This window comes from Panthera uncia, chromosome E1, assembly GCF_023721935.1.
Source record: "Panthera uncia isolate 11264 chromosome E1, Puncia_PCG_1.0, whole genome shotgun sequence".
Classification (NCBI taxonomy): domain Eukaryota; kingdom Metazoa; phylum Chordata; class Mammalia; order Carnivora; family Felidae; genus Panthera; species Panthera uncia.
Genome location: NC_064814.1, coordinates 19,823,357 through 19,847,733, shown reverse-complemented (window position 1 = coordinate 19,847,733; position 24,377 = coordinate 19,823,357). Strand labels below are relative to the sequence as shown.

At 48.7% G+C, this 24,377-nt stretch overlaps 1 protein-coding gene and 1 long non-coding RNA gene across 3 annotated transcripts in view; one reads left to right on the top strand and one right to left on the bottom strand.

The window, feature by feature from the left end:
* Positions 1-351: 351 nt before the first annotated feature.
* LOC125927378 (uncharacterized) lies at positions 352-7,517 on the bottom strand. Its single transcript, XR_007459318.1, has 3 exons — positions 6,665-7,517; positions 4,192-4,280; positions 352-2,006 (listed from the first exon to the last, which is right to left on the bottom strand). It is a non-coding gene; the product is annotated as an uncharacterized LOC125927378 (long non-coding RNA).
* A 13,876-nt stretch (positions 7,518-21,393) lies between these two features.
* RGS9 (regulator of G protein signaling 9) overlaps positions 21,394-24,377 on the top strand; it is a 69,888-nt gene continuing 66,904 nt past the window's right edge. For both annotated transcript variants that reach the window (XM_049637690.1, XM_049637691.1), the window contains exon 1: positions 21,394-21,620. In XM_049637690.1, coding sequence (XP_049493647.1) covers positions 21,564-21,620 — 57 coding nt within the window. In that variant the 5' untranslated portion in view covers positions 21,394-21,563. The remainder of the gene's footprint in view (positions 21,621-24,377) is intronic.

The following is a 24,377-nucleotide window of genomic DNA, read 5'->3' as shown; positions in this document are numbered from 1 at the left end:
GAACTTAGGGCTCATGCAGTGTGGCGCAGAGTTGGGATGAATCGCAGGAAAGCAGCTACTGCGGGATTGAAGCGATCGAATAAAGAGGGAGCAGTGGATGGCAGTGGAGAGCCAGCTGGCGGGGCCCAGGGTGTATGGGGAGGGTGAGGAGGGCTGTGTTAACGGCAAGGAGAGACCTTTGGTCTCACTGCAGGTATCTGCACAAACCCTGTTATTTGCTCCCTCGGTCCCTCTGCCTTGCCTCGCCCTCCCCCTGGGAACCGTCCTCACGTCCCCCCCGCCCCGCCCTCCCCCCTCCCAGGCTTGAGGCTGCATTTCCAGTTGTCTCCTGGACGCTTCTGTGTGTATGTTCCAGCAACACTGCACAAAACGAGGTCTGTCTTTGCCCAAACGGACTGCTGCTTTTGGGGATCCCATTTGGGACGCTGATACCCCCATCTGCTTGGCAGGGAGGCTGGAAACCCTGGAATCCTGTTCTCTTTCCCTCACCGAGTCGGACCCAGTCTCCAAGGGCAAGGTCCACACCTGGAGATCTTCCAGTCTCCATTCTGTCGTGTCCTCACTGCTTCCGTCCTGACCTCGGCCTGCACCTGCTCGCCGGGCCCCCACCTCTGCACGCCCCGCACCTGCCCCTGTTTCATTACTGTATGTAAAACAAGGCAAACGTTGATGTTCCTCTGTGAGAGCTTCCACTTGTCTGTTGTTGTGGGCTGAATTGAGTCCCCCTGGCCCAGATTCACATGTGGAAGTCCTAACCACAATGTCAGAATGTGACCGTATTCACAGGTTATCTTCGTCTGCTCAGGCTGCTGAAATAAAATCCCACAGACTGGGTGGTTTAAACAGCAGAGATTTATTGTCTCACAGTTCTTGAGGCTGGAGACCAAGGTGCTGGCAAAGCGGGTTTCATTCTGACACATCTCTCCTTGGCTCTTTCGCAGCCGCCTCCTGGCTGTGTCCTCAGGAGACCCCTCTGTGCAGGCCCAGAGAGAGAGCGGGAGAGCTGACTCCCAGGTCTCTCTTTTTTTTTTTTATTAAAAAAATATTTTTAAATGTTTATTTACTTTTGAGAGAGAGGCAGAGTGAAGGCAGGGGAGGGGCAGAGAGAGAGGGAAACACAGAATCCAAAGCAGGCCCCAGGCTGAGCTGGCAGCACAGATCCCGACCCGGGACTCGAACTCACAAACTGTGAGATCATAACCTGAGCCAAGATCAAGAGTCGGATGCACTGAGCCACCTAGGCACCCACTCCAGATCTCTTAAGCACTAATCCTATTTGATCAAGGCCCCATCCTTATGATCTCATTTACCCTTAATTACTTCCTGAAAGGTCCCCTCTCTGAATACAGTCATACTGGGGATTATAGCTTCAACATATGAATGGTCAGGGGGGCATCACAAACATTTAGTTCAGAGACTTAAACCTTTAAAGAGATGATGAAGTTGAAATGAGGCTATTAGGGTGGGGTGTAATCCAATTTGACTGCTGTCCCTGCAAGAAGAGATCAAGACACAGAGAGAGAGAGAGAGAGAGAGAGAGAGAGAGAGAGACATCAGGGGACACTATGCAGAAGGACCACCGTCTGCAAGCCAAGGACAGAGGCTTGAGAAGAAACCCACCTGCTGGCACCCTGATCTCGGACTTTCCAGCCTCTAGAACTGTGAGAAAATAAGTATCTGTTGTTTAAGCCACCCAATCTCTGGCATTTTGTAATGGCGGCCCCAGCAGACTTCCACTTATGAAATGACATTCGTGGTCTTTTGGGTCCTGAATTCATTTACTCTTCCCTACGCATACCGTGCACTTTTATCCTCTCGTGCCTTTGTACATGTTCCCTCCTCAGTCTGGAATGCCCCTGTTCTCGTCTCCGTGGCGAGGCAATAGATTCTTACCAAACAGTCCGTGTGCTTTCTTAGTTAGAACCAATGAAGTGATGATGTGCGTGGCTTCCGGGCTGAAAGCGTTGATAGGCAGGTGTGCGTTCTCCACATTTTTGTCTCTTTCCCTGCATCGGGATCAGGAAAGCAGGTGTTTGGAATGCATGACCATGAGTTGGGGGTGGGAGCAGCCTGGATCTCTGAGCCGTGACCCTGAGGGAATGCCCTAGATATTTGTTCACTTGAATTAACATTTGGTTAAGAGAAAGAAATCTTGGTTGGGTTAAACTTTCGATTCCACGGCATAGTCCAGTCTGTCTTGACTAATACACTCTCATTTTCTGCCAAAACCTGCATCTTTTAAGTCCTAGCTTAAATGTTACCTCTTTCTTTAAAAGCCTTCCAGAACCAACTCACGCCCAGTCACAATTAATCACTTTCCTTTGTACTTTGACGTCTATCTGACAGTGCTTAGTGTTCTGGTTGGTTTATGTACATGTAGAGTTAGGGACACAGAAGGATTAAGAGTGTGAATTCTGGGGGCACCTGGGTGGCTCGGTCAGTGAGCGTCTGACTTTGGCTCAGGTCGAGGTCTCACGGTTCATGAGTTCAAGCCCTGCGTCGGGCTCTGCACTGTCAGCTCAGAGCCTGGAGCCTGCTTCGGATTCTGTGACTCCCCTCTCTCTCTGCCCCTCCCCTGCTTGCATTCTGTCTCTCTCTGTCTCTCAAAAATGAACATTAAAAAAAAAAGAAAAGAGTGTGAATTGTGGAACCAGACTAACTGGGTTCACATCTCAGCCCTGCCCGGCCATTTATCAGCAGAGGGACCTTTGATGAGTGACTTACTCCTCCAGGACCTCGGTTCCTATTTGTCCCTCTGGTACCTACTGGAGTACCTGCTACAATAATTAATCATCCAATAGTATCTGCTTGCCAGCTTCCTTCTGTTCTGTCTTGCAGATTGAGGAATCAGCAAAAGACACACTGAACCAGAGATGGGGACCAGAATGTAAAGCCAGAGGATCCTGTGATCACAGGATCAGGGGCCCTAGCGACACAACAGGTAGTATAGCCTATGGCTCAGGCCAGGACTACAAGAGACTACGGTTTTCAACTAATTCATTCAAACTGAAGGGACAGACCTCAGAGGAAGGGAGGAAGGAAAGAGCTCACTTAAAAAACTTTATTTTTTTTTTTATTTTTTTTTTTAACGTTTATTTATTTTTGAGACAGAGAGAGACAGAGCATGAATGGGGGAGGGGCAGAGAGAGAGGGAGACACAGAATCGGAAGCAGGCTCCAGGCTCTGAGCCATCAGCCCAGAGCCCGACGCGGGCCTCGAACTCATGGGCCGCGAGATCGTGACCTGAGCTGAAGTCGGACGCTTAACCGACTGAGCCACCCAGGCGCCCCTTAAAAAACTTTTTAAAATGTTTATTTATTTTGAAAGAGCATGACAGAGAGAGCAGAGGAGGGACAGAGAGAGAGAGAGAGAGACAGAGAGAGAGGGACAGAGAGAGAGAAAGGGAATCCTAAGCAGGCTCTGTGCTATATCTCACGAACTGTGAGATGATGACCTGAGCCGAAATCAAGAGTCAGATGCTTAACTAGCTGAAAAACCCAGGCGACCCTCAGTGTCACTTTTTCAAATCACCTTCTCTGATGTCATCATTTTATGTATCTATCATGAGACATGTTGGGGCTCCTGGGTGGTTCAGTCAATTGAGCGTCCGACTCTTGGTTTTGGCTCACGTCATGACCTCACACTTTGTGAGATCGAGCCCCACGTTGGGCTCTGTGCTGACAGTGTAGATCCTGCTTGGGATTCTCTCTCTCCCTACCTCTGCTTCTCCCCGGCTTGTGCGCTCTCTCTCTCTCAAAATAAATAAATAAATAAAATTTCTCTCTCTCTTTTTAAGTGTATTTATTTGGAGGGAGAGAGAGTGTGGAGGAGGGGCAGAGAGAGAAAGGGAGAGAGAGAACCCCAAGCAGGCTCCGAGCTGTCAGTGCAGAGTCCGACGCAGGGTTCGAACTCACGAACTGGAAGATCATAACCTGATAATGAAACCAAGAGTCAGATGCTTAACTGACTGAGCTACCCAGGTGCCCCAACAAATAAACATTAAAAACAAAGGCACGCATATCTGGGAGATATTGTAGGCTTGGTTCCCGACCACTGAGATAAAGCACACATTGCAATAAAGCAGGTCAAATGAATTTTTGGTTTCCTAGTGCGTGTAAAAGTTATGTTTACTCTCTACTGTGGTCTATTAAATGTGCAATAACATTATGTCTGAAAATACAATGTACATACCTTAATTAAAAATACTTTAAAAAAGATTTTCTTGCCACAACATGCTGTCATCTGAGCTTGTGACGAGTGGTAATCATGATCGCGGATCACTGCAACAAATAGAATAATAAAGCTTGAAATACTGTGAGAATTATTACACAATGTGCCGCAAAGACATGAAGTGAGCAAATGCTGTTGGAAAAATGGTGCCGATAGGCTTGCTCGACCCAGGATTGCCAAAAACCTTCAGTTTGTAAAAAACATAGTATCTGTGCCCTGCAGTAAACTGAAGCACAATAAAACGAGGTACGTCTGCAATGTTATGAATTTTTTTCTACTGTGATGAATTACCTTGATGGACTTTTTAGAATATTGAAATATTGAGTCACCCTCGCATTCCTGGATAAACCCTAGGTGGATGCCTGATTTTACTGGCTAATATTTTATTTAAGATTCTGCATCTACATTCATGAATGAGGGTTTTGTTTTGTTTTGTTTCCTGACACCAATCATTTCTCCAGGTTTCTGACACCAAGTGGGTGTCCAACAATTCCAATCAGTTCCGACACTACCTGGAGTTAGCGTCGGACTCCACACGTTTAAAGCTCCCCACAAGACCGTCCCCACTTTAGATGCCAGACAAAATCCCAGATCACCAGTACTCCCGGTGACTGGCTATAAATCCGTAGCACCCCCTGGCCCCGGCTCTGATAATTCACAAGACCAACTCACAGGACTCACACAAGCACGTTGCTTACTGTTACCGGTTGACTTTAATGGATCCGATTTAGGAACAGCCAAATGGCAGAGATGCACCGGGGCCCGGGACAGGAGGGTGGGTACACTTGGAACTTCCAAGCTTTCTCAGGGCAAGGCACCTTCCCGGAACCTGGCTGTGCTCACCAACCTTGAAGCCTTCTGAACCCATCGTGTAGGGGTTCTATGGATGTTTCGCTATGTAGGCATGACTGATGAGATCACTGGACGTTAGTAATTAACTCCAGGCCCTCTCGCCTCCTTAGAGGTCAGGGGAAAGGGCTGAAACATCCAGCCCTACGGTCAAGCCTTGGTCTTTCTGGGTATCAGCCCTAAGGGCCTCCGGCCACCAGCCATCTCCGCAGCATCCAAAAGACACTCTTCTCACTCCTAAAACTCCAAGGGTTTAGGAACTGTGTGGCAGGAGCCTGGACAAAGCCAGATCTTGACTAATTTCTGAAGGCGGTAAGTTGTAGGGCAAGTTCTGAGGGAGTCAGATCAGAGAGACCAGCATTCTCAGTCCAGCCTGGCAGAGACCTTTTCAGCCTCTCTTCCTCCCCCTGTTGGGACTGTTCACCTTGCTCTAGCTTGGTGGTCCCAGCCCTCTGCGTCCCTTTTCCCCAACTTTCCACGTGCTCACACCTCCTGCCTCTTCCCCGCTATCCCGAATCTCCCCCAGAGCTTCCACGGCAATTCCAGCTCCCTGCACTTGGTGGGTGACGTCCCCACAGGGGTCTGGCATCCTCTGGCAGAATCACCAGGAGCTGTGGTAGTATGAGCACCTCCGGTATCTGTCCTTTTGCATAAATGTCTGGGCTCCGCCTTTCGTGACACAGCTCTTGGAGTCTGCTCAAAGTCTCACAGGTGGTTGGCATCCCCTGGTATGAGTATTTTCTAGAGCACCGACACGAGATCTCTTTCCTGGTGATATTTTCTTGGCTGCGTTTCGGGTTCTTTCATTATTATTTCGTCCCAGATGGGTGCTGCTGAGCTCAGACTCCAAGAGCTAGCTCTCCAAATTCTTGGAGATTCCTCTTCAGGGCCCCTCTTCAAGTACAATAAATTAGTACCAATGTAGATAAATGACGGCTGTTGTTGGGAGCACGTATAAAATATATGTAAAGTGGGGTGCCTGGGTGCTCAGTCGGTTGGGCAGCCGACTTCGGCTCAGGTCGTGATCTCGCAGTCCGTGGGTTCGAGCCCCGCGTCGGGCTCTGTGCTGACAGCTCGGAGCCCGGAGCCTGTGTCGGATTCTGTGTCTCCCTCTCTCTCTGCCCCTCCCCCGCTTGTGCTGTGTCTCTATCAAAAATAAATAAATGTAAAAAATATATATATATTTGTGAAGTCAGTCACTACCAGAATTTATAATTAGACATGGAGAAAATATCTAAGAGCTATCTAAATAATGATAGCTATACTATCTCAACAGTGGGCAAATGCAATTTTGACTATGTGTCCTATGGAACAGACGGACGGGTCCTCTTTGATTAGAAAATTACGTGTCGTTAGTCTTAACATCAAGTTAGATTCATACAGGTTTCAGGGACGCCTGGGTGGCTCAGTCAGTTAAGCATCTGACTTTGGCTCAGATCGTGATCTCATGGTTTGTGAGTTTGAGCCCCGCATCGGGCTCTGCACTGTCAGCGTGGAGCCTGCTTGGGATTCTCTCTCTCCCTCTCTCTACCCCTCCTCCCCCTCAAAATAAATAAATAGACTTAAAAGAAAAACAATTTAATACATGTTTCGGTTCTTGGATGGGTTAAGTGGGTGGTAGAGGAAGTCATCAGGAGGACACTGATTACCAGTTGACCCTCAGGCTGGACTGGAGAATCGGAGGCTTCTCATCCTCTTCCATCCTTGGCGTGTACACCCTGCCTGCTGTTCCCGTGCTAGGATCCATTTTCAAGAAATAGCCTGGAGAGAGCAACGTGTGTTGAGGTCATCTGGACAGTACCCATGACTGACCCTGTCAAGGCTTCTACGTAAACTCTTAAGATTCTGGTGGGTGCGTGCGATTTACGACTTACAGCTACCCGTGACAAGCCTTGCTTATTAAACCTCCTACCTACCAATCTGAGGGTGTTCACCCTTTTCCTCGGTCTCTACTCACCCTCTGTGTATGGAGAACAATTTCAGATTTCACCCGCGAAGCTCCCAAGGTTTCAAACCAACAACGGGGCCAATAGATACTTAAATTTCAGAAAGAGAGCAAATACATAGAATGAAATCGGTCATCAACAGAAAGCACAAAGAGACCATCTAGAAAGCCCCCAAATCCAAATTTGGTGACCTGGGTGCACTTGCAGGGAGGCACAGCTGGTTACACGCTGGAAACAGAAAAACTTAAACCAAGTTCACCGTGTTGTATTGTAGCTTGAGAAAGAATGTGGTGGGGAGAGCATCTCTGAAAGTGATGTTCAAAACGGCAAAATGATTTATCTTGCCTCTAGCACCGTGGGACACAGTGCCTTTTATTCATGAAAACATTTAGTCAATCCAACAGGTATTATCTGTAGAATTGAAAACACCCGGTGCCATTAAACTTGGGTATCATTCTCTTGGTTAATTCCATGCTATCTGTGTTCAATACGACCTACCATAGCGTAAGAATCTGGTCTCCCACGCAGATCTTCCTTCATGAAGGAACACCTGGTTGGCAAATAAAATTATCCAGATGGCTGAAAATTAAGTTTTTCCACTAGGAAGTAGTTAATGCACATTCTAAGTTTATACATCAATCCCTTTTGAGTTTGGTTAGCATTAGTGTGTCCTCTGGAGCCTACTCACCTCTGGGCAAACTAATGAAACCAGGTTTCTGGCTCTATGCAATGGAACAAGGGCACTCCGACGTATTCTTACCTCATCTTTAGGCAGGTTTTGCTTGAAGCTGCAAATTTAGCAACATACTAGGAAGTCACTTCAAAGCTCTCCAGGACAGAGTTTTGTGTCAGACATGTGAAACTACCTCATTAAGAGCTGCTGGTTGGGGTACCTGGGGGGGTTCAATTGGTTAAGCATCTTACTTTGGCTCAGGTCATGATCTCGTGGTTCGTGAGTTCAAGCCTGCATCCATCTCTCTGTTGTCAGTGCAGAGGCTGCTTTGGATCCTCTGTCTCCCTTCCTCTCTGCCCTTCCCCGCTCTCTCAAAAATAAATAAACATTAAAAAAATAACATAGTAGATCTTTCTAGGAGTCTGTGAACAAATTTCCTAGGTTTGTCATTAAGAAACCCTTAACTGTAGGGGTGCCTGGGTGGCTCGGTGGCTTTGGTTCAGGTCCTGATCTCTCAGTTTGTGAGTTTGAGCCCCGTGTCGGGCTCTGTGCTGACAGCTCAGAGCCTGGAATCTGCTTCAGATTCTGTGTCTCCCTTTCTCTGCCCCATCCCTGCTCACGCTCTCTCTCTCTCTGTCTCTCAAAAATAAATAAACATTAAAAAAAGTAACAAAAATAAAAGAAACCCTTAACTGTAGTATTTCCACTTGGAACAATTCATGTTCCCCCCCCCCCCCAGTAATTTTTTCCATTGTTTTATAATTATACATTGAGGGCATTTGCTCAATAATATTGAGACATTATCTACTGTCCATGACGTACGTAGGAAAGGCAAGGAGGGTTCACTTCCTTTTCCAAACGTTACATGGCTTGTCGTACTTTGTTAACTTTGGACCATTTTCCTGAACACAACTATCCTTACTGAAATCCAGTCAGTTGCTTTTCAAAAAGTACTTCTGACATGTCTTTTGAGATGTGACAGTGTCTGCGCCCAGGTGAATGACTTCTCTGTCAGCATTTCCCAAAATGTGTTCTGGGAAAAACCGCACTGGAGAGATATTAATAGGGTGTTACTCAAACGTTTCTGTGGTCAAAATGCTTGAGAAACACCAGGCTAAACAGAGTGAGACAAGTTCCATTACTGCAGGGCTTCTCAGAACACTTTGGTGTTCTATTATTAGCTGTGCTAAGAGACCGTAGTTCAAACCCAAAACTTATTTTTGTTCATTATGGTAAACACATTATGGTAAAAGCTTCGTATGAAATACTCCCTAACACAGTCTTGTAAAACAGTGTCAGAGAAGGTAAATCCGGTTCACCAAAGAACCCTTACTCCTGTACAATCACACACAGTAGGAGAGGGGACAGCAGACGTTGTCCTCACCTGAAAATCCCGAACAACTGAACAATCGAGTCGAAATGTGTAGGCAGTCAGAGCCTGTGGCAAGAACAGTAAAGAAGCCAGGCCAGTATTCTGCAGTTGGTGTGCAATGGCGAGCATCCCATTTACCCTTGGTAAGAGGACTTTCTTTATTCTAAGCCTTCACCCTCCTCTCCAACAGGCAAGGCATTGGGACTCCTTACACCTGGTACCTCCCAACCTCCTTCTAAATTACCTCTGCGCACTCCCCCTTTACTCCATTCCTCCCCGGCCACAGTTCCTCATAGTTTGACCTGACACCTCTCTTCTGTATCCGGCCACAATAGATACTATGGCATATATTTTTGTTTTAGTTACTGGACTGTTTTTTATGTCATTAAAAAAATACATATGTATTTATATTTATTTTGAGAGAGAGGGAATGAATCCCAAGCAGGCCCCAAGCTGCCAGTGCAGAGCCTGAGGAGAAGCTCCAACCCGCAGTGAGATCTTGACCTGAGCCGAAATCAAGTCGGAGGCTGTAACCCACTGGGCCACCCAGATGCCCCTGGGCTGTTTTTAAGATGGGTACGTAGACCATCCTCTCAGATCTATGGGAACGGACCCTAAACTACGCATTCTTAAGTGGGGGTACGGCCATTATTTTCTACACGCCAGTGGCCTCCGGAATTTATAAAAAGGAAACGAGTCCAAAGCGCTGGGGATTCAAGGAGTGAAGCCGGAGGTATCACTTCGGGGGACAGGGGCCCCGGCTCCAGGGTGGCCCCTCCAGGCAACCTCCCTGCCCGCCCCCCGACTCCGCAGCGTGCGGGCCCCTCCGAGCGGGCGCCCCGCGGCCCCCGGCCCGCCGGCTGGGACCGGCGCCCACCCCGGAGGCCCCTCGAGGGCTCCGGCCCGGACCCAGGCCCCAGCCCCCAGCCCCCAGCCCCCAGCCCACGCCCTCCAACCAGTCGCCCTCGGCCGGGTAGGGCAGAACCGGAAGTGGCCCCGAGCGGAAGTCCGCCTCCCGAGAGTCGCGTTTCCCCTCTAGGAGTTTGGAGGTATCCTCGCCTCTATGGTCTGGGCCCTGGCGGCGGGGTGGTTGGGAGGAGAGGGCGCGCGGGGACCCTGGGGTGGAGAGGGGATCTGTGTCTTCGGGACACGCCACACGCGTGCCTCTGGCAGCACTGCTGGCAGAGAGCTGGGGGTTGCCCTCCTCATGATTTAGAAAAATGGAGATATAGGCTCACAAAGAGCCGCCCCGCAATGTCTCAAGTTTTCTAGATGCTTTTTTTTTTTTTTTTGAAAGAGAGCACTTTATTTTTATTTGCAGGATGTATGTATGTAAGCTCTCCGTCCAATATGGGGCTTGAACTCACAACCCCGAGACCAAGAATCGCTCGTTCTACTGACTGAGCCAGCCAGGCGCCCCCTCTAGCTGTTTTTTATTAGTGTCTGCACGCATTTTTTTTTTTTTTTTTTTATTGGCATGAAGTCTAACTTTACTACAATAACACAACTGAAGTGACCATAAAGAAAAGAATTTTTAAAGGTGTGCATTGGAAGCACCTTTTGAACTTGAACCCCAGGCTGCGGCTGGACCTGTTGCTCGTCTCTTCAGACCCAGACCTTTGGTCCCCAACGCTGCAGGGATGAATGGGCACACCTGTCCTTCCCCTCCCCCCAGGGCCCCAACTGGCTCATCCGTTGCTTCAGAGGCTAACCAACTTTTATATACTCTCTTCTTTGGACTTTCCACTCTAAAAAGAGAAAGGGAAAACTATGCAACTAAAAATACAGAATCTAGTAAAATCAGAATTGTCTAGGTTTAAACCTAACAGCATCTCACACAGAGAAGAGTGTGGCAAAACTAGTTCATTCTGGGCAAACAATGTAAATATGCAATCCTGTTGAAAAACTGCTCGGCGTTCTCTATCAAGAGTCATTTAACGCGTTTTAGGTTCTGACCAATGAGATACCACCCGCGGAAAATTTATCCCAAGCACATAACTCAAGGGAAGAGAACAGCTGCAGTCCGGAAGCGATTCTGCAGCGGACAACTGTTGATTTTGCTTGCCCCAGTGAGAATGTGGCTGCCAGGTTCCCAGCCCTGGTTCTGCAACTTAGTAGATGCGTGGACTTCAGCCCCTGACTTATCTTCGCTGAGTCTCAGTTTACTCATTCGTTGAATAGGGTTGTTAATAGACGTCTGCATTACAGGGTTGTGGTGGGGACTAATGAATGGAGCAAATATTCTCATGCTTCTTATGTACTACCGTGATCATTTTCTACCTCCATGCCTCTGAGCAAGCTCTTACCACAGTTCCTTTTTTAATTTTCTTTTTGCCTTCCGCATACTGCAATATCATCTACTGCATAATCCCAGAATTATATGTTAGGTCTTTCTTTCTCACTGGAAATACTCAAAGGGCAGGGCTGTATCTTATTCACCTTTATATCACAGGCGCTTCTTAAAGCAGTTCCCACCCTAGAAATGGTGCTCAATAAAGGCTTAGTTGGACAAAACTGAATATCCTCTACCACAGAGCAGAGAAAGTAGGAACAGGTAATGAAAATGTAATTAATCCTAGATGATGAACAAAAGAGAAGTGGAGAAAACCACATGAAGCTAGAAAAGTTCTCTTACAAAAAATGACCTGAGGGCACCTGGGTGGCTCAGTCTCTTGATTTCGGCTCAGGTCACAGATCCCAGGGTCATGGAATCAAGCCACGTCGGGCTCGTGCTGAGTGTGGAGGCTTGGGATTCTCTCTCCCTCTCTCTCTGCCCCTTCCCCGCTTGTGCTCTCTGGCTCTCTCTCAAAAATGAATAAATAAACATTTGAAACAATTGGCCTGATTCTTGAGGATTACAGATTCCATTTTTTTCTTGGCCAGGGACTTCTTCTCATATAGTGGGCTGATGAGTTCCAGCAATAGACTGGTACCTAAGGCAGCCTTTGTGAATTATTGCTTCCTTTTCCTGATTTAGAACTCAGCTCTTCCCTTGGGAACCGGCAGGAAAAATGACCGTTGCCTTCTGAGAGATCAAATCCACCCTCAGGATATGAGATGCGGCCTGGCAAAACCCATATTCACGTGCAAATTCACACATACAATGCAAAGTAGAGAGGGAGCTTAAGTGGGGAAGGCTATATTAGGTGCAGGGAGGGGTTGGATCAGGCCAGCCAGGAGACCTTGCTAGTGGGCGATTGCCTAACCTCTCATGGGGACACTGGGTGATTGACAGCAGCATCCATTTCTCTGCCCTATGCCCTTGGAGCCATACCCAGTTGAGACTCCAAATTTCTTAGAGTTGGAAGAGATGGACAGGTTTATATAGTTTACCACAGAGTGTAGCGTAGATCTCACCTTCAACATTTAGACCATGGCCACTTAAACTATGAACCCCCGGTTCTCTGGTCCAGGAGACAACCTCTTTGGTTTATGGAACGTTCTAGTTGCTAGAAAGTTTCCCCACTCCGTCCTAATGTTGTTGAAAAGTGACCTCTGGGTACCTGAGCTGAAATATAACATGAAGACTGAGTTGGGGGATAAAGAGCAACAATAGTGTTACTACTTTGCCAGACAAAGGAACCTTGGTACCACCATTCGAGTTTCATTACCAAGTATATACACTGAGGTCGGCGGAACATCCGTATTGACACCGAGTTCTTGGAGGAACGGATTCTACGGAAAAAAACAAATGAAGGGGTGCAGGATCCTTTAAGGACGAGGAAGAGAAAAATTTGTTCAGTTTCAAGTCAAGGCTTGCTGAAACATTAGCGTGTCCATCTGAATTTCCATCCACCTCTAAGCTTCTATAGCAGTTTCACTAATCGCTCTTTAGGTAACTATGTCCCAGTTCAGGTTTTGTTAATCCTTAGCAATCTCTGCGGCTACACCACGGATCTGACAGAGAAGGACTTCCAACTCCCAGCTAGTATCTCTGGGGTCACTGATGTCACCTTAGTAGGAGAATTTATACCACTGACACTGGCAATGGCACATATCAGATCTACCTCTCGCCCAAAGCAAAGTAAACCCAACCCAGAAACTGTTACTTACAAGCCCCTGGCTGCCCTTATCCTTGGTGAAATTCATTGTGAATTTCCAATGTGAATACCAATTATCTACAACCCAAAGTTGTGAGTGGAAAGCGTGGACACAGACTCAGTGGAAGGAGTGGGGGAGGGAGGAAGGTAGTCCATAGCGCCCTCAGATAGTGCAACTCAATCTGGGTTCCGAAGCCGGGGCCAACAGAGAGCATTTCATTTGCCAAATATATGCACGAGGGGATTATCAGCAAAACAACCGGCAAGAAAAGACATAAAGGTGAAGAAATCCACCATGGGCTGGAGAAAGAGCAAATCTCGGGCCTGGCTGGAAAAGGAGCCTCGTGTTGACGAGCAATGAAACCGTGGCTGAAAAATCAGATTGGGCTCGACCCTGAAAGAATGAACTTTATGAGGGAGGAAAATGGGAGCCACTGAAACTGTTTGATAAAGCGAGGGACATTCTAAATGTCTGTCTGAAAGCAATCCTTTGGGGGAAATTAATTCTCTGAGTTTGCACTTTTGAAAACTGAGGGGTAATTCACATACCCTACAGGTCTCCCTTGTCGTGTGCAGTGCTCAGTGGTTTTAGTGGTGGTAGTATATTCACAGGGTCATACAACCATCACCATTGTCCAGTTCCAGAACATTTTCATTACCCGAGAAGAAACTCTATACTTACTAGCAGCCACTCCCCACTCCCTCGTCTCCTGAAGATTTGTACTTTTTACAAAACACCAAATCTCGGGGCGCCTGGGTGGCTCAGTTGGTTCATCGATCGACTTCAGCTCAGGTCATGATCTCACGGTTCGTGGGTTTGAGCCCCGCGTCGGGCTCTGTGCTGACAGCTCTGAGCCTGGAACCTGTTTCGGATTCTGTCTCCATCTCTCCGCCCCTCTCCTGCTCAAGCTCTGTCTCTCTGACTCTAAAAAATAAATAAACATTAAAACAAATGAAAAAAACAAAACAACAGATCTTGTGTCTGTAAAGTGGCCTGAGGTCTGAACCCAGAAGGACTGGCTACCAAAGATAAACAGAAGAAGGGAAGCAGAATTGGCTTTTCCAAGGTTCAGGTGATGTATCCACACGTCTCTCTGTCTCTTCTCTCTTGCTTTCTAACTAGGGGGAAAGAAAGAAAGAAAGAGAGGAAGAAAGAAGGAAAGAAAGAAAGAAAGAAAGAAAGGGAAAGAAAGAAAGGAAAAGAAAGAAAGGAAAAGAAAGAAAGGAAGAAAGAAAGAAAAAAGAGAGAAAGCATTATTGGATCCACACATGGAAGTAAAGAGACATGAGCAGGGGTGAAGTAGGTCTTCAAATGCAACTTCTGAAAAAAGTGTAAGCTATAGATGTTAAAAAATATTCTTGCAGCGGTTAATGTTTTTTATTTTCTTTGCATCTCCTTTATGGGTCATCTTTTTATGCCCTTTCAGACATGGTCATTTCTGGGGAAACCAAGGGAAAAGAAGAAGGGGCAGGGACTTCCAGAAAATCCCTTGTTTTGTAAAGCATTAAGAAAGACCTTTGCTCAGGGGGCCTGGGTGGCTCAGTCTGTTGAGCATAGGACTTCGGCTCAGGTCATGATCTCACGGTTCGTGAGTTTGAGCCCCGTGTGGGGCTCTGTCCTGACAGCTTGGAACCTGGACCCTGCTTTGGATTTTGTGTCTCCCTCTCTCTCTGCTCTCCCCACACCCCCACTCTGTCTGTCTCAAAAGTAAATAAACCTTAAAAAAAAAAAAAAAAAAAAAGGAAGAAAAACCTTGGCTCTCTGCTGCCCTCTGGGCTCTTCACAAAAGGCAGCAATGGCTTCTGGAAGCAGGAAGGTGGGCCTGGGACTCCGCTGTGGTGCCTGAGCCACCCACACAAGCAGGGGGGCAGAGTCGGCGTGTCAGTAGAGGGCCCCAAGCTGGTGTGCATTTGTTTTTAGCATCCTCACAGGATAGGCATGTCTGACAAAAAAAGGGGATGTCAGGGGCGCCTGGGTGGCTCAGTCGGTTAAGCGTCTGACTCTTGATTTCGTGACATGGGGCTGGGCAGAGGCTGCTTGGGACTCTCTCTCCCTCTCTCTCTGCCCCTCCCCCACACGCTCTCTCTCAAAATAAATAAATAAACTTAAAAAAAAAAGAAGGGGACTTCAATGAGGCTCATACAGACTAGTACAACTGGGGTGCACCGAGTGGTACATTTTCCTGGGGTCTCTTCTCCTAAGGTGGGTCTTTCTTACCTGTCCCCCCCCCCCCCCAACCTATCTTGATCACTTGCGGCAGGAAGGCTCGGGGTATGTAGGGAGATGGTTAGTACCCAGCACTTTTCGATGTCTGTCACGTGGAACCCCATTTTGGGGGCGGCTGTTTTAAGTTCAGAGGGGCCTCGCTTTTCAGGAAACACTAGATTGCACGCTCCTGCTTGTAGGCAGGTGGAGCTTTTTAGCTTTTTATTCCACTTAGAACACTGAAGTCATATGATGTGAAAATAGGGGAGGACTTTTGAGTTCATCAAGTCTGATACTCTTATTACGAATAAGAAACTAGTGACTCAGATCAGGTGACTTGATCCAACTAATCCATAGTGACAGTCAAGGGACCAGTGGTTGCCTAGGAACGGCAGGGGGAGGGATCACAAAGGAAACTTCTGGGGGTTACGGATATGTTCCCTATCTTGTTCATGGGTGTAGTCTCACATTTGACCTATGTATACATACAGCAAAACTTATCAAGTTGTACACCTTAAATGCGGTGTTTTTTGGTGGATGTCAATTACACCTCAATAAAGCTGTTTTAAAAAAGTCACACATCCTGTGAGAAGGTGAGCGAGGCCCAGGACACACATCTTGAGGCCTTCACACCCCTCCCCCCAGCCCCAGCGCTGTCTTAAAACCAAAGCCTACTTCGAGTTGTGAAAAATGCCTTTTCTCATAATGTCATTTTTAAAGACTCCAGAGTTCCAAATTGTCTGTGATGTGAAATAATAACACCCTTCGCCACAAAGCAGCCGATGTCGTTCAACAGGTCCGGTGTGACCTAGTCCGTAAACAGACAGCACTGTACCCCACAGAGGGTGGGAGGAGGGTGGGGACAGAGCAAGACCTCATTTTGTTCTGTTTACCTATGATTATCTCTGGTGGTGCTTGTGGAGGGTATGACCTCTGGGACGCATGCCAAGAGTTTAATTTAGGGGGGAGAAAAGATAAGGATGGGGTTGTCCTAGGACTGTCCTTTGTGATGTAGTTGATGGCCTCTAGTGGGCCAAGGTAATTTCTGAGCAATCCCTGGTTGAGGAAGAGGCGGGGAACCTTCTGGAAAAACTCCGAGTCCTCTTTTTCTTCCGCTCTTCCTGATCAAACAGCCAGGGCCACCAGGTGTGGCCAGCTTCCTGAGGTCTAGAATAGCTTCTTTGTGGAGAAGGAGACAGTAAGTGAGAAGGGAGTGGGTGCCTCACCCACACTTCCCTTTATTACTGACTGAGCCAGAGCGGACCAATGGTGCATGGAGAGATTCTGTCCCGGCCGCCCTGCTGTGCTGACTGTGGAGCAGGGGGTGGGGGGGTGGGGGGAACAAGGCCCTCTGGTTTCCCTACCAGAAACGATTTTCATGAGCTATTGCCTCTCTCTCTAGCAGGTGCTAGGAAGAAGAAACATTCACGCATCGAAGGTGTTCCTTCTCTATATGATCTTGGTAGAATTGCAAAGGCAATACGCACTCGTAACACATTCAAACAAGACGGAATTCTGTGAAATGCAGACAAGGCATGGAATACGGCAGCGGTCCAGGAAGTCAGATAAGCTCAGTGTGATTTCTGTCCGAGTCAGGGAGATGTCTGTGCAGGTATGGGAGGCGCTGTTACTGAGCTGTTCAAAATGCCTGGTGACACAGATCAACTCTGAGAAGGGCCCTCTGGGCTTCTGCGCCGTCGAAGACATTTAAGCCACCGTGCAGCTTCTTCATGGCTTACCTACCCTGCGTTCCTTCCCATCTCCGATTCCTTCACCTTCCTCTGTGTGGCTCTGTGCTCCAGGGGGCCGGCCCTAACAGGCTGCATCATTCAGGCTCCACTGCCCTCTGGCTTCTGGTCAGAACTGAGCAGTGGGAGAGCCCAGGAGGAGAGTGAGTCAGACTATTTGTTCCCCTGGTGTCCTATCTAGCAATGGCTCTGTCCCTCCAAGAGGACAGCTCTGCCAGGTACCTCTCCACCAGGGCCCTGGTCCCCCAGCCCTTTATGTCTGGATAATAGCAGTGGTTTCCATGGTTGCCATTCTCTGGGCGCTTCGACATCCCTTAGAGGTTCCCTTAACCCAGCCCCACCTCTAAGAAGTCCCTTCGGGAAGTCTCTCTGCCTGGAAGTGGTTTAAGGCATCCATCATGTGGGAATGAGCTGTTTAAGATGCTGTCTCCCTTCCAGTGTGTCCTTCTAAAGTTTTATCTCCTCAGCACTTAGCACAGTGGACTCAACTAAACTGTGGAGCCGACCAGGGACATTTGACCCTAGACCTGGGTGTTAAAGGGCACTGCCGTATGGATGACCACATCCTTGCGCCTGGATGAGGTTTATCCTACAGGGGACGAGGGTCAGGCCCAGGTGGATAGTACCCAGGGCAACATGACCCCAATTTAGCGTCTGAAGGACACCCTTTTGTTAATGAAGAGGAGGACACTGAATGACAGCAGTGACCGTGATGACAACTGCTTACCTGCCTGAATCATGGAGGGTGTCATTTTTGTCACATGTCCCTCTGCCATGTTGCAGGATAATATTTTCTTCTGGGGGGTCAGTCCTTTTATTTTGAGGTATAGTTTACAGACAACATCAGGCTGCAATTTTAAGAGTGCAGTTGGATGAGTTTTGACAAGTTCATTTACCTGCGTAACCATCCTTCCTATCAAGATATAGACATTTCTATCACTCTAGCAAGTTCCCTCATACCCCTCTGCATTTAATCCCTGAGCCAAACTCTCTAGCTGCCCCCACTACCACCAAAGCCAATCACTGTCCCATTCCAGCCCACCATCCTCTTCCCAGTCTCCTGTGATCTCGCTTCCGGTAAATTCTTTGCCACTGCCCTCAGACTATGCTGAGCCTTGCCTTGGCACCTATCTTCCCCTGTTATCTGATGTACCTGAGAGTGATCCCTTTTTCAACCCGGTTAACTCGGGGCGCCTGGGTGGCTCAGTCCGTTAAGCATCCGACTCTTGATTTCGGCTCAGGTCATGATCTCGCGGTTTGTGGGTTTGGGCCCCATGTTGGGCTCTGCACTGGCAATGCAGAGCCAGCTTGGGATTCTCTCTCTCCCTCTCTCTCTCTGCTCCTCCCCTGCTTTCTCTCTTTCTCTCTCAAAATAAAGAAATAAACTTAAAAAAGTAAAAAAAAATTAAAAAAAAAACCTGGTTAACTCCCCATTTTCCTTTAAGACACCTCCTCCAGAAAGTCTCCCTGAATTTCTCTTCCACTCTGGCTGGATAGGGTGTTGTTCTACAAAGTCTGTGTTGCACTGACTGGATCTTCATTATATACACATTCTGTTTATAACACATTTTTGTTCAAGTATTCTTCTCCCCCATTAACCTTTGATCCCCTTGAGACAGGGACTGGGTTACATTCCGCTTTGAATTCCTGACTCTAACATAATGCCTGGCATGCAATAGTTTGTTGTTTAAATGAATAGGTGAATTAAATCAATTGTATTTTTCAGGACACTGTCATTCAACTTTGGACACCACATTATGTGTTGAGCCCCTTTGTTTGCAAAAGAAACAGAGATTTGAGGTGCCCGGCTGGCTCAGTTAGTAGAGTATGTGACTCTCAATCTTGGGGTTGTGAGTTTGAGCCCTCCCTTGGGTGTAGAGATTACTTAAAATACAATCTTTTTTTTTTTTAAACTTATTTTATTTATTTATTTATTTTTTGAGAGAGAGTGTGCACAGGGGGAAGGGGCAGAGGGAGAGAGAGAGAGAGAGAGAGAGAGAGAGAGAGACAGGATCTGCTTGATCCCATGACTCTGGGATCGTGACCTGAGCTGAAATCAAGATTTGGACACTCCACTGACTGAGCCACTCAGGTGCCCCTAAAATAAAATCTTTAAAAGAAAAAAAAAAAAGAAAGAAACAAAGACTTAACATATGTGAGAGGATTTGTGAAGATACATGTGCCCTTGGAAAGAAACCCAGGGGCTTCTCTGTCGGCCTCACGCCCCTCCTGTGCATTTGCTGCATTCAGTTTCTTTGCTTCTCTTTTCCCACGAGCTGCCTCTGCGCACCTTTCATTTCTGTTTCCCTGTAACTTCACCTTGCCCTTGGCCTCAGATTCCTCTGGCCCTGACTTTACCTCTGTTGGCCTCAAGTTGACGTTTGCGAAGGTGATAATCTAATAAGCTCATCTGAGCTTTTCAGATCCGTATCACGGCCACAGCCTGAGCAGGGGCTGACTGGCAGGTCACATCCTCAGCATCCCTGGGCTGATGAGCTGAGGGCGCGTCCCACAGAGAGCAAGGTTGCTCAGCGAGCAGTGTGTGATAGAAAGGGTGCAGAAGAGAGTGGCAGGCATTCCGTAGTCTCTCCTGCCCTATCACTGAGCAAAATCCCTTGTATTTTTCCTGTTTTTGCTCCCGAATAATTTATGTTTTCTCATCCTCGATTGTAGGAAAACCACTTTTCTCCTTTCTGCTTAGGGTTTATAGAATTAAGGAACATTCAAGCTGGAAGGAACCTCACAGCTCATCTGCTCCAGTATATCCCAGTGTGTGTTCCATATAAGTCCAGGCCCAAAAGACGCTCCACTAAAAAAAAAGTCATATTTGGGACACCTGGGTGGTGTAGTCGGTGAAGCGTCTGACTTGGGGTTCTCTCTCTCTCTCTGCCCCTCCCCTGCTCGCTCTCTCTCAAAATACACAAACTTTTAAAAAAGGTCATATTTGGATATGAATATTCCAGCACTTTTCTTGGGTCCTTGTTCACACCAGGAACATACTTCCCAGTGGCCTAGTTTACTTAGTAGGATCTCTGGTCTTTTTGTGTCGATGGACACCGGTTGGTTCCTGGATTCTCTAAAGCAAAAGGGAGCGGTGGACCAGCCATGAACCCCTTGAAATTGTTTGCAAAGTGGAGTCAGTGTTGTGTGAAGGTGTGTGCATGTGTGTGCACATGAACATGTTTCCTGAGAGAATGCCCATAGCTTTTATCTTATAGGTATGACCAAAGATATGGATAAGAACCAGAGCTTTAAAGGGATAGTCATTGATGTGCCTGCCTGAACCAAGCCCCTTATGGTTCTCTTCCAACTCAAACATTTTTTTTTAATGTGTATTTATTTTTGAGACACACAGAGAGAAACAGAGCATGAGCAGGGGAGGAGAAGAGAGACAGGGAGACACAGAATCTGAAGCAGGCTCCCGGCTCTGAGCTGTCAGCACAGAGCCAGACGCGGGGCTCGGACTCACGAGCCGTGAGATCATGACCTGAGCCGAAGTCAGATGCTTAACCGACTGAGCCACCACCCAGGTGCCCCTTACAACTCAAACACTTTATCTGCCACAATCTGTCGCCATCCAGCTAATATGAAAATAATGATGCTTTATAGACTTGAAGACTCTTGCTGACTACATAGGAGGCTCATTTTTAATTTTCTAGATACGAAAACACTGAGGACCAGAGAAGGAAATTATAACTTGCTTGGATCAGGCAGCTGGCCCAGCAGCAACCACAGCTTTCCTGTTTTTCTCTGTTCTCCTTTCTTCCTCCCTCCCCCCCCCCCTTCCTTTTATTACCCCCCCCCCACCTTACCAATCTACTTATGATTTGTTTTCCTAAACACTGCTAAACATACTGCTAAAACAGTGCTGAGGGCCAAGCACCGTGTTACACATTTCCCCATTAAAGGATCCAACAACCGTCTGTTGGATATGACTATCCCATCACTCATTTTTCCTTTTCAGGTAAGGAAATTGAGGCTTAGAGTTTAAGAAACTTGCCCAACGTTGCTCCGGCTAGCGGCAAAACGGGGATGCGAAAGACCGTTTATTCCACCGCGCTCATTAGTGAGGCTGCTTGCTCTCACTTCTGCACATACCTCACTTCTGCCCCGGGTGGAAAGGCGCACTCTCTGCGACAGATCCTCCCGGCGGCGGGTCCCGGACGCGCGGGTCTCACCTGAGGCTCCTCGGGGTCCCGCGGGGGCCGGACGCCGCCCCCTGGCGGCAGGTGGGCGCCGGCGCAGCGCATGCTAATGAGCCCGCGGCGCGGCGCGCTGATTGGCCGGCGCGCATTCCAGCCGCTTTCCCGGGGCGGGAGCCGAGGCCGAGGAGAGGGGCGCCGCCGGCAGCAGCCGCCCCCGGCCCGCGCTCCGGGCCGCCCTCCTCCCCCCGGACGCCGCGGCGGGTGCGGGGCGCGCGGGCGCCTGCGCCGGGGGCTCCCCCACCCACCCCCTGCGGGCCGCCGGCGTTCCGGTTCCGAATCCACCCGGGGGCCAGGATGACGATCCGACACCAAGGCCAACAGTACAGGCCGAGGATGGCATTTCTCCAGAAGGTGAGCGCGGTCCGGTGCCCTGGGCCCCGGGAGGTGCGCAGGCTCCCAACTCTGGGAAGTGAGCGCGGGGATGCTGGCGAGGCTCGGAGCGTGTGGCCGGGAGCGGAGGGCACGCCTGCGGTCCGTTAGTGCCGCTTGATGATATTAAATGACTTATTTGCTCTGTGTGGGTGTGTGTGCACGCGTGTGTTTTAAGACTATAATGATTAGGTTTACGTGTAACCTGTTTGTAGCGGAGACTCTGAAGCCAGGGGCGACGGTCGGTTGGAGGCTAGACAACAACCTGTTACTCTGGAGAGAAGGGTGCCAGAAGGCAGTCCAGCGGAGGCTATGTCAGATTTGAGACAGAATCCCGATACTGTCCTAAGGTTCCTCACCCGAGTACGTGTATTTGTGGATCTTGGGTCTGTCTGTGCTGGCGGTAGAAGTCAGAACCTTTCCCCCTTCCTCTGCAAAGGCTTTCTCAGACCAAGTGGCCAGGCACAGGGGACCCGCCTGAGGACACTTGGGATGTGGCATGTACCTCGTGGGGGGATGTGTTGGGGTGGAACTGGCTCCTTCTGCTCTGGGCTTTTGAGATAGCCAGTGTCAGAAGAGATCCGCAAAGGATTGGGTCCCAGGTCCCTTGCCCACCCTTCATCCCCATGTACAGCCATTTTTCACAGTGCGTGTACGCCCTCTTAGGCTTATCTTGTTGAGTAGAATTAGCTCAATGCTTTGTGACAATAAGAACTCTGCCTTGAGCCCTTGGAGCTCAGCAGATTGGTGTAGGCAGGGACCAACTGTCCTGATTGGACCAGGACTTTCAACGCTAAAACCTGGATGGTCCCGGGCACACCGGGGGCAGTCGGTCACACGTGGTCCACCTACTTCAAGAAGCGTGTGTGTATATTCCAGGAATTAGAGGTGCGAGGACCATCCATGAAACAGACAGACGCCAGTTTCTCAAAGCGTAAATTCCTAAGTCTGATCTCTGAGAGCCAGAAATCATCTTCCAGGATTTTCCCGAGACTGTCTTCTTCTTCCAGAAAGTAATGATCTGGAGACATTCTGTTTTCTGAATCTCGGACACTCTTTTCCATCATGACTGTTATCTGGTAGATTTTCCTCTCTCTACCTGGCCTTCCGTCTGGTGTCTTGGTTTCCAGCTCCCCTGCTCCCCCTCAGTCTGTCTACCTCCACCCTGTGCTTCATAAGCACACTGATTTTCTTTCCTAAATCGACACTGATCCCCTCAGCCCAAAACCCTCTGTTGGCTTCCCATGCACACAGGGTAAAGTACAATCTGCTCAGCCCCAGCCCCTCGGGATCCTGCTCTGACCCACCTCTCTTTACCTCCCAGCCGCCTTCCGCACCTGCCCTCCAGGGAAACAAAACAGAGCGGCCACGGTACTCAGTGGGGCTCCGGCCTCAATGACCCCCCCCCACCTTTCTGGGAACGCTGTGCCCTTTCAGACACCAGGCTCCTCTCCTGGGAAAGCCCTTTCTCCCCTTCTCACCTGCCAACTTCCCAGCCCTCCTCGGTGAAGGCCGGTTCTCCCCACCCCCCCTTGAGCAGAGGGACTTCCTTCTCTGTCCCCCAGACTCTGCCCACACCTCCAGTACCGATCTTTCCCTTTGCCTCGTGGAAGGGACCCTGTCTGTCTGTGTATCCTGAGGTCCTCAGTCAGGTCACAGAGCTCCTTAGAGCCAATTTCAAGAGCCCTGCCAGGGGTCCCTAACGAGCCAGCTGAGCTAGATGCCCAGCCTTCTGGAGAAAGACCCAGACCAAAAGAATGTGGACGTGGGCGTGGTGTCATTCACCACTCAGTGAATATTCAGTGAGATAGTTAATGAATATTCATGAAGGATGCTGTGTCCCATTATCCCATCTGGTCCACAAGACAGATGTTATCACCATTTGCAGAGAAGGAAACTGAAGGTCAGAGAGGTGTCTTGCCCCAGTCATACAGCCACTGGGTGGAGGAACCAGGAAAAATACGGGACTGACCATCATCTGTTCCCAAATGTGATATGATGCTATGAACTTTGGGTGGAGTGGAGGCTGTGGGAAGGCCTGACCTAAGTGCATGGGGGACGTGGAGCTGAGAACCAGAGGATAAATGGGAGTTCTAGAAAGAGAGAAAGGGAAGGAAGGGTGTTCCAGGCAGAGGGAATGGCATATGCTAAGTGTGTGTGTGTGTGTGTGTGTGTGTGTGTGTGTGACACACAGTGCACTGCTCCCCATGGTTGCAACACCCATGGGCTCCTGTTGTAATGTTGGCTTGTCCCCTCTGTGATCGCCAGATCGCCATCCCAAGCGAGTACCCGTGCTGCTGTCCTTGGGATACACCATGGGATTGACTCTCCTGGTGCCACGTGGGAAGCCTCCTGTTAGACGCTATGCTTTCTGGTGTGGCTTCTGGCATTTGCTTTTGCTTGTGAAGGGAGTGAAGACACAGAAATATTAGGAGGTGTGGGTGGAGCATGTTATGTTTTGCTCGTATCACTCTTTCACTCCACACACGCACACATAATCCTGCACTTATGTGCTACACTGTGCCAGGTGCTGGGGACTCTTGGGGGGATTAAGACTTGGCCCCTTCCTCCCGGAGCTTAGAGTCTCCCAAAGAAAGCCGGATGCGTAAATAAGAAGAGAAGTGCTCTCAAGGTCGTGGTAGACTTTGTTAGAGGAGATGTATCTCTATATCTGTCTACACAAAGAGAGGCGCACACACACACACACACACACACACACACACACACACACACACACAC